Source organism: Prosopis cineraria, unplaced genomic scaffold (genome assembly GCF_029017545.1).
Source record: "Prosopis cineraria cultivar Desert tree isolate PC_DT_omini unplaced genomic scaffold, ASM2901754v1 PC3, whole genome shotgun sequence".
Classification (NCBI taxonomy): domain Eukaryota; kingdom Viridiplantae; phylum Streptophyta; class Magnoliopsida; order Fabales; family Fabaceae; genus Prosopis; species Prosopis cineraria.
This window is the reverse complement of record NW_026555334.1, coordinates 7,813,390-7,825,504: the sequence shown is the minus strand read 5'-3', so window position 1 is coordinate 7,825,504 and position 12,115 is coordinate 7,813,390. Positions and strand designations below refer to the sequence as shown.

Genomic DNA, 12,115 nt, shown 5'->3' with positions numbered 1-12,115 from the left:
AAATAAAAAAAAGAGAGAAGGAGAAGAAAAAAGAAAAAATTAAATATATTTAAGGTCTTTGAGACAAAAAAAGTACAAGCTCAAGAAAAAAGAAGAAGAAAATTAAAAAAAAAAGTAGCAGAGGAAATATTAAAACATAAAAAAAAATCTCACATCTAAATATTAAAAGATAAATCATAAATATATAAGCTTAAAAAATATTTAACTAAATGGCATAAGCTATTTTGATGAGGTATATTATCCTTAAGCATATTTAATGTAAGAAATTTAAAACTCACACCCTTAAATCCAACCCAAAATCTACATCATTTTTTGTGTGCCTGAATTTTGAAAGGGAAGACAGACTTTCATTTATTTTCCATGATCTACACTAATTTTTAATACATATAATACAAGTGATGGTCACTTGTGGACTAGAGTCCCAATGATACATTCCTTTCAACAATCACCTTATAATCAATGGGGGATTTGATTTTATCTGGACAGCATAATTCAAAAGGAAGACAAACGACCTACTGTGAAAATCAAATGCTATAACGTTCTTTCTGAGTACTATCACTTCCAAATGGCTTGAGCCATCTTCTATAGGCACGAAAGGATTGTGTAGATACTTAACTGTACTAATTAAGGTTGAGAAGATCACCTGGGACCAGACAGTTCATCTGGGGGGATATGTGAACCTGAGTCCACAATCGGCCAATTAGCATGAGGGAGAGGAGTTTGATTATCTCGCCTGTACATCTCATCTTTCTGCCATTGATCCCACTTTTCAGCCAAACCATCGCCTTCAAGCATCCTCACCACCTCAGACATCTTTGGCCGTTCCTTGGCCGAGCTTTGCGCGCAGAGCAAGGCCACTTGGATTAGTTGCTCCACCTCTTCTTCATCATATTTACCCTCCAAATCAGCATCCACTAGTGTTTCCAATCTCTTGGCTTTAGCCATCTCACCTGCATCCAGAGCATGTCAGGTTGCCAAATCATGGAAAGAGGAAAAGGGTATGTGTCCAGATTCTCTCTACTTAAGGTATCCTTCATTGGTTCTGCAGCTTCAACCCCATTAACATTTAAAGTAGCAATCTAACTCAACCAAACATATAAGATTGTACAAGACAATTATTCGTAAAGAACAGTGCTTTCTTCAATTATTAGGAAATCTTTGGAAATATTGAGAATGGCATTGTTATGCTGATTGCCCCGTATAAATGTTAGTGATATGGTTATGAGAAAAGGAAAAAAAGAAAACATACCCAATCAAGTAACATGACATCATCATCATTGGCGAGTCTTGCAAGATCGAAAGCCCTCTGTCCGGTTATTAGTTAAAGAAGCATCACAACATAATCAAAAACATCAGTCTTCTCTGAAGACTTTCCGGTGGAGAGGTATTCCGGTGCAATGTGCCCAACTGTACCACGCACAGCAGTGGTAACGTAAGTGTCTTTGTAATTCATTAGTTTTGCCAAGCCAAAGTCCCCAACAACTGCTTCATATTCTCCATCCAATAATATATTTGCAGCTTTAACATCACGGTGAATGGTCTTTGGATCACAATGGTCATGCAAATAAGCAAGGCCCCTAGCAGCTCCCGGTGAAATCCTCTTCCGAACAGGCCATTCAAGTGGGGGTCTTGTTTCCGGGCGGTCTAGGACATTAGAAGATAATAGAGGATAAACCCAATGTGCATAAACACATACTCAATATGAAACTACAAGTTCAAATATTAACAGTAAGATTTTATTTTTGTTTTTGTTTTTTTTGAGATACTGTGTTTGCATCTTAGTGCCAAATCACTACTAAGAATTGCATAATTCATATTTCATTAAAATAAATCAAGACAAACAATGAATGAGTTTGACATTAAAATTAACAAGAATATTATATTACTTGAAAGGGAAATACAAGGTTTCCTTTTATGGGAAACATATACGGGGTTCAATTATGAGTACAAGCAATGCTAACTTTTTATGAATAATATATGGAGCATGGTGGAACAACAATATTAGGTATTGCACATTTAAAAATTCTAAGATGAAAAATTTCTCACTCCTAACCAAAAGTCAATTAAAGTGGGAGAATTTATAATACTTTGTTGACTTAATGCATTTAAGTGTTGAAGTATGTAAGGTCAATTATCCCAACTCTAGAATGGGGATTTTGTTCTCATATTGATACTTATGGAGGCTTTCATAAATGATTTTTATATATAATTCCATTAAATATGCTTTAACTAAGCGTATAATCATTGAAAGCTTGAGGAACGATCACTAGCAACATATTGATTGGAAAATTGGAACTTTTGCCTTCTATGTAATTATTTGAACAAATTCAAAAGCTTCAAGCTGCAAATTGATGATAAACACTCAAGTCACCATTTTAAAGATGCACCTCTCATATTCATAAGTGCCTCAGCATGGGCCCATATATATGTGTATATGTATTTGATAAATTTCAAATTTACACGGATGCAATCTCAATCATAGCTAGTGATGTTCTGATATTTAATTCTTTCTTAGACCAAGCAGCACATAAAAATTCATGATCTATGTAATATGTTAGCCATTAATTTATAAAGAATCATCTACTTCTTTGATAAATGCCAATGCAAATCCTTCATAATATTCTGCATCATTATGAATTGGGATGATTTAACTGATTATGCCAATCAATACATGCATTTGGTTAAATAAATTTCAGGTTTATTGTAATATTATTCTCAATCATTGGTAACTTATGGTTACGGTATATATTTTTTTTTATCTATAACTTCAATATAATATTCATTTTAGTGAATATCTTTAAAATTTAGCAAATTCAAATGAAACATGTTATCAATATTAGAATTTGTTTTTCGAATAATAAACCATGATATAGCTCTTCTGGAGCCTTTATCAATTATATTATACATACAATGCCAATAATTTCTTTTGCACCTATTCAAATGAGAGAAATATTTTCCTTTTTGAATTATATCTATGGGATTTCACTATTATTTCACCCGTATAAATGAAAAATATATTTAAATTAGTTCTTCATGAACAAATTAATTGTGTAATTCTTCAAGAACCTACATATAACATATTCACATAAATCTCATGAACTTATCCGTCAATGCTATTACTGCAAGAGAACGTTTACTGCCTGAGGCAATGAGTAGTTAAGTTTTCCTTTCATTTATTAAAAATATCATATTGTTTATAAAATTAACTAAAATAAATAATTATAGCATATGCATCAATTACTTTAAAGACAATCATGACTAATGTTAAGAATCATAATGAATGAATCAGTGGTGGAGCCACATGTGGGCCCCTCAAATGAAAAAAATTATTTACATAAGAATGGGGCATAGGTATTTATATTTTATACTACCTCTTTTTTATATTTTACATTTTAAATCATTTCATATTATTTTTTAACTAAGATTCAAAATTAATTTTTTTAACTCAAAAGCCTAATAAATTTTAGCCTACAATTTCAATATACCCAAATAGTAATATTATTTTATAAAAAATTAACATTCATTAAACCTATAAGAAAATAAGAAAAAAATAATCTCTCCCGCATCGTTTGAAATCTCAAAACAAATTTGTGAAAAAATTAGTTGAAACTAAAAAACACATTATTTATCCATTAGTTTACTTGTTCTTAAAATTAACAATGGTGTTATCTATTGCCACAACAGTAGTTAAAAGACCCTTTTATATTATAAAGTTTGTAAAAATTCGGTTGTACAATCAAATGGGGAATCTATGGATGAATGATTATCTCGTGACTTATATTAAAAAATATATATTTAAAAACATTGACAATGAGCTAATTGTTTAACAATTTCAAAACATAAAACCATGTAGAAAAAATTTATAAGATATGCAATTATTAAATAATTTTTGTTATTTTTTTTAAATTATGAATATGTAAATAATTTCGCCCCTGATCCAAGATCCTGGCTCTGCCACTAAAATGAATTGCAATTGACAAATATGCAAACGAATACCATAATAAAGTTAATTGCTTCGACAAATATAGCAATTTAACATCTTGTAATCGTCTAGGCTTGTAGATATTTCTTGAATTTGCAATAATTATTTGCATTGTAACTTTTCGAAAGTTTTCCTTCACATGCCTTGTGCCATTTTGGTTCCATAACCAATTTTGTCATTTATATTCAATAAATTCATAGCCATTAGCTTGAATGACTAATTGCCATGTTATACCCAATTCTCATACATGGCAAAACATTGTTGCCTCTAATAGTCAATTCGAGCATTGGACATACATGATCATAGCACAAGGTATTCTGAGTATGGAGAATTTCCATTACTTCTCTACGTGACATAAATGTCCATAAGCCTTTAGTTTTCAAGACTACGACAAAATTACCTTTCACAGTTGCAAATCTCTTTTATGACATTCGGTGTTTAAACCTTTAAGATTATGGGATTTGTAACAACATATTGTAATATTTAATTACAAATTTTATTTCAATGATTAAGGAAAAACATCATTATTGTAATAACCTTGATAAATAAAATAAAAATAAATATATAATAATTTGTTTAGAGTGTCTTTTAATAATAGAAATGTGCATGTAACTCATTTATCAGTTCCGAGTTTGAATCCTATGATGGAAAGTGAGATTTTATTTTTGTTCCTCGGAAATTATCATTTTGCCCTTCCTTCTGATTACTTTGCTACTTATCTCCTTTCCCAATAAAACGCGTACGGAGCTGTGAATAGGGAGCCAAAAATTTCGTTCCTGTGGCTTTGAACTTCAGACCCAAAAATCCCAGTCCATCGTCTTCCTCACCACCGTCCTATCCTCATCGCCGGCGAAAGTGGAGACTCGTCGCTGCTGTGCAATGCCAGGCTCTCCTTCGTGCTTCCCATCTTTGTTTGTCTTTCTTGTTTGCTGCTCTATCCTCGGCGTTCACATTCGCATTGCTGATGGGTGGAGGAAATCAGGTTGCCGGAGCTAGTGGTAATGGTCGCGAGCTTAATCTGGTGCTGATTCTGTTCTCTTTCCTCTCTTTTGACTTTTGAGTAGTGCTCTGTTTTCCCTCTTCCTTGTTCAGCTGTAATCTTGTCTTCTCCTCTCCTTCTGTCAGCGGCCTCTTGTTTTTTTTCCCTCCTCTGCTGTTATTGGTGATTAAGATGAGAATTTTTGAGCCTTCTTTGTTGATGAACCTGTGCGAGCAGGGGTGGAGAGAGGGACCGGCAGACGGCTCCGTGACTTTTTAAATTTTTAGTAGTAAAACGTAAAAGTTATGTTTTTTTAACTCTCATAGATTGATACATTAGGTCATGAAATATAAGATAGAATTTTTATTTAAATTATATATGTAATTTTTTATATATTTACAAAGCAACTATATTTTAGTAGTTTCAAGATATGATTATTATAAGATTTATTTATTTTTAACAAAATAATATTATACATGCTTTTAAAATATTAGTGTCATTTTATTTTACTTTCATTTTATATTTAATAAAAAAATTATGAGAATTATTATTAACAAACTTTTTAAATATTATAAAAAAAAATTTAAAATATATTGAATGCTATGTGCTTGATATCTATTATGAAATTACTTATTTAAAAGTTAAAAAGTTTGATAAAGATGTTCTTCTAGAAAAACTTACTTTTTAAAATAATCAAGCTATTGAAATTTATGATATGAATGATTTTTATTCTGATATAATTTAATCTCATTGACATATATAAAAATTGAGCATTATTAATGTGTTAATATATTTATTTGCTACGATTATTAATTAAAAGAATTAAATAATAAATTCAATAAGCAAGTAATAGAGTTTATTATATTGAATAAAAATTTAGATTTCAATTATGTATTTAAATCATTTAATACTTATAAGGATAATAAAATTTTTACTAATTTAATGATAATTTATATTAAGAAGGAAATTACCAAAACATTTATTGTAGATATAATATCTAATAATTTTTATCTCATAAAAAATTGATGAGCAAAATTTAAAACATATAGACATACATATATGTATGTATGTATGTATATTGTTATATATGTATAAAATTGAATATAAATATAAATGTTAAAATATTTATATTATGTTGATGAGATATATATATATATATATATATATAAGTTTCTTTTAGTTATCATATATACTTCTTCATTTTGGCTCCCCTTAGTAAAAATTTTTGGTTCCGCCCCTGTTTGTGAGAGAGAGTGTGAGTTGATGATTGAAGTTGTAAAAATTACTCTCCTTTGTTGCTATTGTCCGTAAGTGTATATACTTGTTTATGAAGGGAAAACTTGATTTAAGTTGAAATTTATAATGATAAAAAGGAGATGATGGTGTGAATTTGAGTTTTAATTAAAAATGATTAGATTATTGATATTGTAAGGTTTTAGGGAAGTTGAAATTTAGGAGGAATAGGTTAATATTAGCTTAATAATTAATACCCGTTAGGTATTCAATAAAATGTGTGTTTGGAGACTTTTGCTTAATTTTGTATCTCTTAAAATTTCATTAAATTTCTTAAAAGACATATAATGATTTAGATGCTATAATTATCTTGTAAATTGAGTTTGGCATTGTATAAGAACTGATTATAAAGATTCTATTGTTAGTTGAATCATTCAGAGTTGTGCGGTTATTAAGAAATTGTTATGTAAGATATTTGAATGTTAAGAAGTTTTATTGTGAGATTTAGAAATAATGCACATTTGCAGTTTTCACAAAAAGTTTAGTAAAAGATTGTATTTTAATTAAGTATTGATCTATGGCTTTCGAAGGCTTTTTGTGTATAAAGTATTGATTTTAAAAGTTTAAATTTATTATATGTAGTTAAATTTTGGATAGCGGAAATGTTGGAAGGAAATTGTTGAAATTATTTAAATTGTATTTAAAAATCAAAATATAATTTATAAGTTGTTTGGAGGAGAAGAAATTTAATTGAAGTGAGAGATGAATTCTTGACTTTTGGAAGTATTTCATGTAAGTGAATAGTATCTCAATTAATTTTTTAATAAAATTATTTTTACCTAAATATTATATTTTTATGTAAATTATTTTAATAACAAAAATATGATTATTGGATATTTTATTAATTAAATTACTTTATTTTGTGAGGATTATCTTTGTCAGATTTGATAATTTTGTTAATCAATAATTGCAAGTTTGGATATTAATTATGAAATTTTATTTTGGTAAATACTGGATTGATACAGAAAATTTTATTTTAATAATGACTATTTTCTTGCATATTTGAAATTGAGTTTGAAAGAGACTTTATACAAAGTATCGGTTGCTAACAATAGTCCCATTAACCCTTGACTAGCTAGTTTGATTTTTTTGAGTTTTGTTCTCACATTTTTTATTTGTGAGTCTCGTTCTTGCATTTGTTTTCATGGTTTCGAGCTGCATTTGTTTAGTATTACTCTTATGGACTGTATGTTCATGTTTGTTTCGTAGCTCAAACCACATTTGATTACTTACTCTTATAGACTATATGTCTATATTTGTCTTCATTGCATAAGTCGCGTTTGGTTATTTATTCTCATGAACTGTGTGTTTACATTTGTTAATTATTCTAATATGTCCCGATAAATATATATTTGATTTTTTTTTTGGTGATTTTATATCCCATTAGTTTTTATTAGTAATTTATGTATAATTATTTATTTAATTTATTTGCTTTCTTGAAATCAAGTGATAATAATATTTGATATGATAAATAAATGGATCAAAATTTTATTTAAAGTTATATAGAACCCTTTATTTCAAAGTTTATTAAATAAATTATTTGAAAATTGTTATCTCTTTAGTTTGCATAATTATTTCAAACTTTTGTTCTATTCTTGTTAAATTATTTATTGCTAGGATGGTATTCACTAAAAAATTATTTTTTGTGTCAGATATCTTAACTGACACTAATCCTCCCACCAACTCTTGAGAGGCTTTTGGACTTGCTAGGTGGAGAGTTGGTTGAAATTTACTCCTTTTGATGTATTTATAAATACTTACATTTTTTTTTTGAAAGTATGGTTCAATACTTCACATACGCTATAGCCAAGATCCTTATTTTATATATATATATATATATATTTTTTGTTATTGACTGGAAGGAGCTAAGCTTTTGTTGATATGATATTTTGTGAAAAATATTATATTGTAAAATTTTGGAGAAATTCTATTTACAAAAAAGACTCTGTCGAAATGTTTACAAAATATTAAAACTTTTGTCATAACATATATCTTATTAAATATATCATAATTTCAATATAAACTCAAGCACGTATTTGATATGGAAACATTCCTCAATTAAAGTTTAAAAGATATGTAATATGGTTCATACACCATATGTAGGTTGTTCTCTATTTTTGAGGCATGACAATTATCTTAGCAACCATGACAATCCTCTTTTTTTCAATTCAAATATATATGATTAATCATTATTGATTTTTAGTGATCAATTTACACTACGTATATAGTTATTACTTTACTCATAAGCAAGTTAAATTTACCGATATTTCATATTTATTAATATCATATCAATTTCATAAATACTGGTCATCAAGATCATAATAAATAATTTTTAAATCTATTAATACTTCTCATGATATGAAATATTTAAACCATTAACCTTCAAGACTATATTATTTATAACCATCATATAACTAAATTGTCAATAAATCCCACAATGATCTCCAAAATCAAAAGTTATAAGGCTTCTAGTCATTTAATCTTGAGATAAATATAATATACCTTTGTCAATTATCTATTAACATATATTCAATACTTTTCCATTGGAGTTATAAATCATTATTAAATAATCAAAAGCATACTATAGATGAATAGATTTTGAACATGTGAATGATTTATAGATGAATAGATTTTGAACATGTAAATGATGAGATATGAAATATAACAACAATAGAAATTAATAAGAGAATCAAAATATCATACCTTTGTACGATAAATAAAAATCTTCAAGTACTTAATGAGGAAGATTTTAAGTCTATGTCTTATGCAAATTCATTAAAAGCTTTTACTAATAACATGTTATCAATAAAGATAATAGAAATGAGAAGAAAGAGAATGAGGAAGAGGAAGAGCACAAGCAATAGAATGAGGATGATTTATTATATTCATTTCATACTTACAATACAAATGAGATGCCATATATACAGGCAAACAATTACAACTCAAAGGCCTTATCAATTGATTGTGAAATAATCTATCATAAGGAAGGCCTCAATTCTAAATCGAAGATGAAGCTTAAGAATCTTATGAGTTACAATCTTTGAGTAATGTGGATAATATGAGAAGATAAATATTCATATAATTATGACATGAGGATATGGACATCCACACATAATATTTATATTTATATCAATATTAAATATTTATTACATAAATTAAAAAAATGGTCATTTTTAAAATTTAGAATAGATCGGCATTTAAGCTCAAAATAAATTATATTAAAATTAACAAGGTTAAAAATGCTTTTTAGCAAGCTTTATTTTTAATGAAATAAAATCAACATTATCCTCAAGGAAATTTTAATCATTCTTAATTAATTATGTTTAAACTCTTAAAATCAATGAATATTTTATATTTGAGCATTTCCCACATGTGAGAATAATTTATCCTTCTTTCTACTATGAGAATATTCTACCCTATAATCCATATATTTTTATATATAATATCAAAATATAAAAATTATAGGAACTTGCACTATTCAATAGTTATTAACATTGTATCCTATGTTTAATATGATTAGAAAATAATATGGATATGAAATACAATTTGAATTATAGCGAACAATGCTAAAATATGGTGCAGACTGCTAAGTGCATGCTAACAAAAAAAAAAAGGACATGAAAAAACAACTCCCTATTTTGATGACAAGACAATATAGGACAATGAGAGCTTTTTAATTGTCCTATTTGTTATTTCTAACCTTAATAAATATTTATTATAAATATTGTGCGTATGCTCTATTTTTTCATTAGAAATTAGAAATTGACAAGAAAAGCTTTTTTATATAAAGTAAGTAAAACTAAAGCCCATAATTTAGACTAAATTTGAATAAACATGAAAAAATTTGTGGCCAAACTTAATAAAATTTAGGGTTCAGATTTGGCCCAAATATCTTAATACAAAAAGTTTTATTTTTAAAAATATAGTAAATATTAATGAATTCTTTACAAGTGACCGATTATATATACAAATAATTGTTTTGATATGAACAATAATATATCCATGAATAACCAAAGCTAATGAAAATACTTGAAAAATAAATTTATGACATATATATTTTTATTTAATATAATATTGATAAAATGTCAATTTTGAAACAAGTTGTTAAAAAAATTGAAAAAAAGTTAGGTTCAAAAAATTGATAACTTTTTTATGTATGAACAAGTCATATTCACATATGTACAAGTAATTGTTTGGATACGAACAAAACATATCCATAATTAACAACAAAATATATAAATGCATGAAAACAAATTATAACATATATTATATTTTTCTGTATATAATTAAAAATATGTAGTGGTTCAATGACAATGCTCCTTTTTGATACTCAAGGGACCAAATCATTCATTGGCCCCTTTCTTGAGTTGATCCACTGTTGATCACTTGCTGCATGAAAGGTCCAGAGGCCGACAACTAAGGTTTGGCCTTTGGCTCCGATGACGGTAGGTTTTTTATTTTTTATTTTTATAAAAATCAAGGATGTTTTTGTAATTGGACCAAAAAAAATATTAATTGCCATTGAGGCCCTTAGGCTTGCAAAAGAGTTTCAGAATGTTTTGGGCCTTGCATGTTATTAATTTCATTTTGAGGGCCCTCATTGAAATTCTTCCTATTTATTATAATTGTTATGTATATACTCTCTTTTTTCATTAGAAATTGACCGCCAATAACTTAGATTAAACCCGAGTAAGTATGAAAAAATTTAAAGCCAAACTTAATAAAATTATGCTTTTTTTAATGTTTGGGGTAGCCTATTTTGGGCTTTGCCCAAATACTTGAATACCGAAAAAAATTCATTTTAAAAAATATATTAAATATTAATGAATTCTTTAAATTTTAAGTCATTAAATATAAAGATATCATTAAATATTTTCTTGTTCATTAAAATTTGAAGAGAAAAATTTCTCAAAAAAATTACATATGTTCCTATTATTTAATTATTTAAGTGCATTCTTTGGATCTAAAATTTTGCTCAATTTAAGAAGCTTTGTTAATTGTCACTAAATCTACAATTTAATTTATTCACTTGATAATCTATAACAATAATAAATATATTAACATGATAATGATGTTCAATTGTCACATTATAAAGTAAATCTTATGTTTAGTATTTTTTTTTTCCTTATAAAAATATCTAGAATCTAACATTTGGATCCTCTACAATAAGTTTTGCGTGCGGTGTTTAAACGCAATTATAAAACAAATACTTTGATGATATTGCTATATTTTTAATTTTTAATTTTATAATAAGTTTATCGTTTTTTTCTAATTAGTGCCCCTTGAGCACTGCACACAAAACTTATTGCATGAGATCCAACCTTCATATCCAACAACTAATCCAAATTTAAATATTACCAGACCCAAATAATAAGAGCTTTCCTATGGTAATTTTTTTCATCTATAAAGTTTGAACTCATAATTTTATATTAGATATATATATATATATATATATACACACTGCATGATGGCCTAACCAACCTCTTGCCCAAGCCATTCAAGCCAGTAGGGATGGCCACTGAGGTATACATCCATGCATTCGTTGTCAATGCTGATTATTTTATAGTATTATTTGTTTTTCCTATTCTCATTTTATGAAGAAACAAAGGGCCTCACAATCTTAAATCCGACCCAATATCCACATCATTTTCTGTGTACCTGAATTTTGAATGCAAAAACAGACTGTCATCTATTTTCTATAATCGACACTAATTTTTAATACATATAATACAACACAAGTGATGGTTACTTGTGGACCAAAGCCCCAATTATGCAATTCTTCCAACAATCACAGCATGATCAACGGGAGATTTGATTTTATCTGGACAGCATAATCCGAAAGGAACAAAAACAAACTACAG

The 12,115-nt window shown here is 27.6% G+C and overlaps 1 protein-coding gene and 1 pseudogene across 1 annotated transcript; one reads left to right on the top strand and one right to left on the bottom strand.

The window, feature by feature from the left end:
* Window positions 1-639: 639 nt before the first annotated feature.
* LOC129305344 (BRASSINOSTEROID INSENSITIVE 1-associated receptor kinase 1-like) lies at window positions 640-1,815 on the bottom strand (annotated as a pseudogene).
* A 1,279-nt stretch (window positions 1,816-3,094) lies between these two features.
* On the top strand, window positions 3,095-5,306 carry LOC129305342 (uncharacterized). The gene is made up of 3 exons (XM_054945396.1): window positions 3,095-3,145; window positions 4,740-5,003; window positions 5,108-5,306. Exons 1-3 carry the CDS (start codon window positions 3,095-3,097, stop codon window positions 5,150-5,152), a joined length of 360 nt encoding a protein of 119 aa, XP_054801371.1. The 3' UTR covers window positions 5,153-5,306.
* Window positions 5,307-12,115: the final 6,809 nt, after the last annotated feature.

What these genes read in the sequence shown, in the direction of transcription:
- LOC129305342 (XM_054945396.1), top strand. Translation starts at nt 3,095, where the DNA reads ATGAACTTATCCGTCAATGCTATTACTGCAAGAGAACGTTTACTGCCT. An exon ending in GAGAACGTTTACTGCCTGAG is followed by an intron (nt 3,146 to 4,739) that starts GCAATGAGTAGT and finishes AGCTGTGAATAG; the next exon opens with GGAGCCAAAAATTTCGTTCC. An exon ending in ATGGTCGCGAGCTTAATCTG is followed by an intron (nt 5,004 to 5,107) that starts GTGCTGATTCTG and finishes TCCTTCTGTCAG; the next exon opens with CGGCCTCTTGTTTTTTTTCC.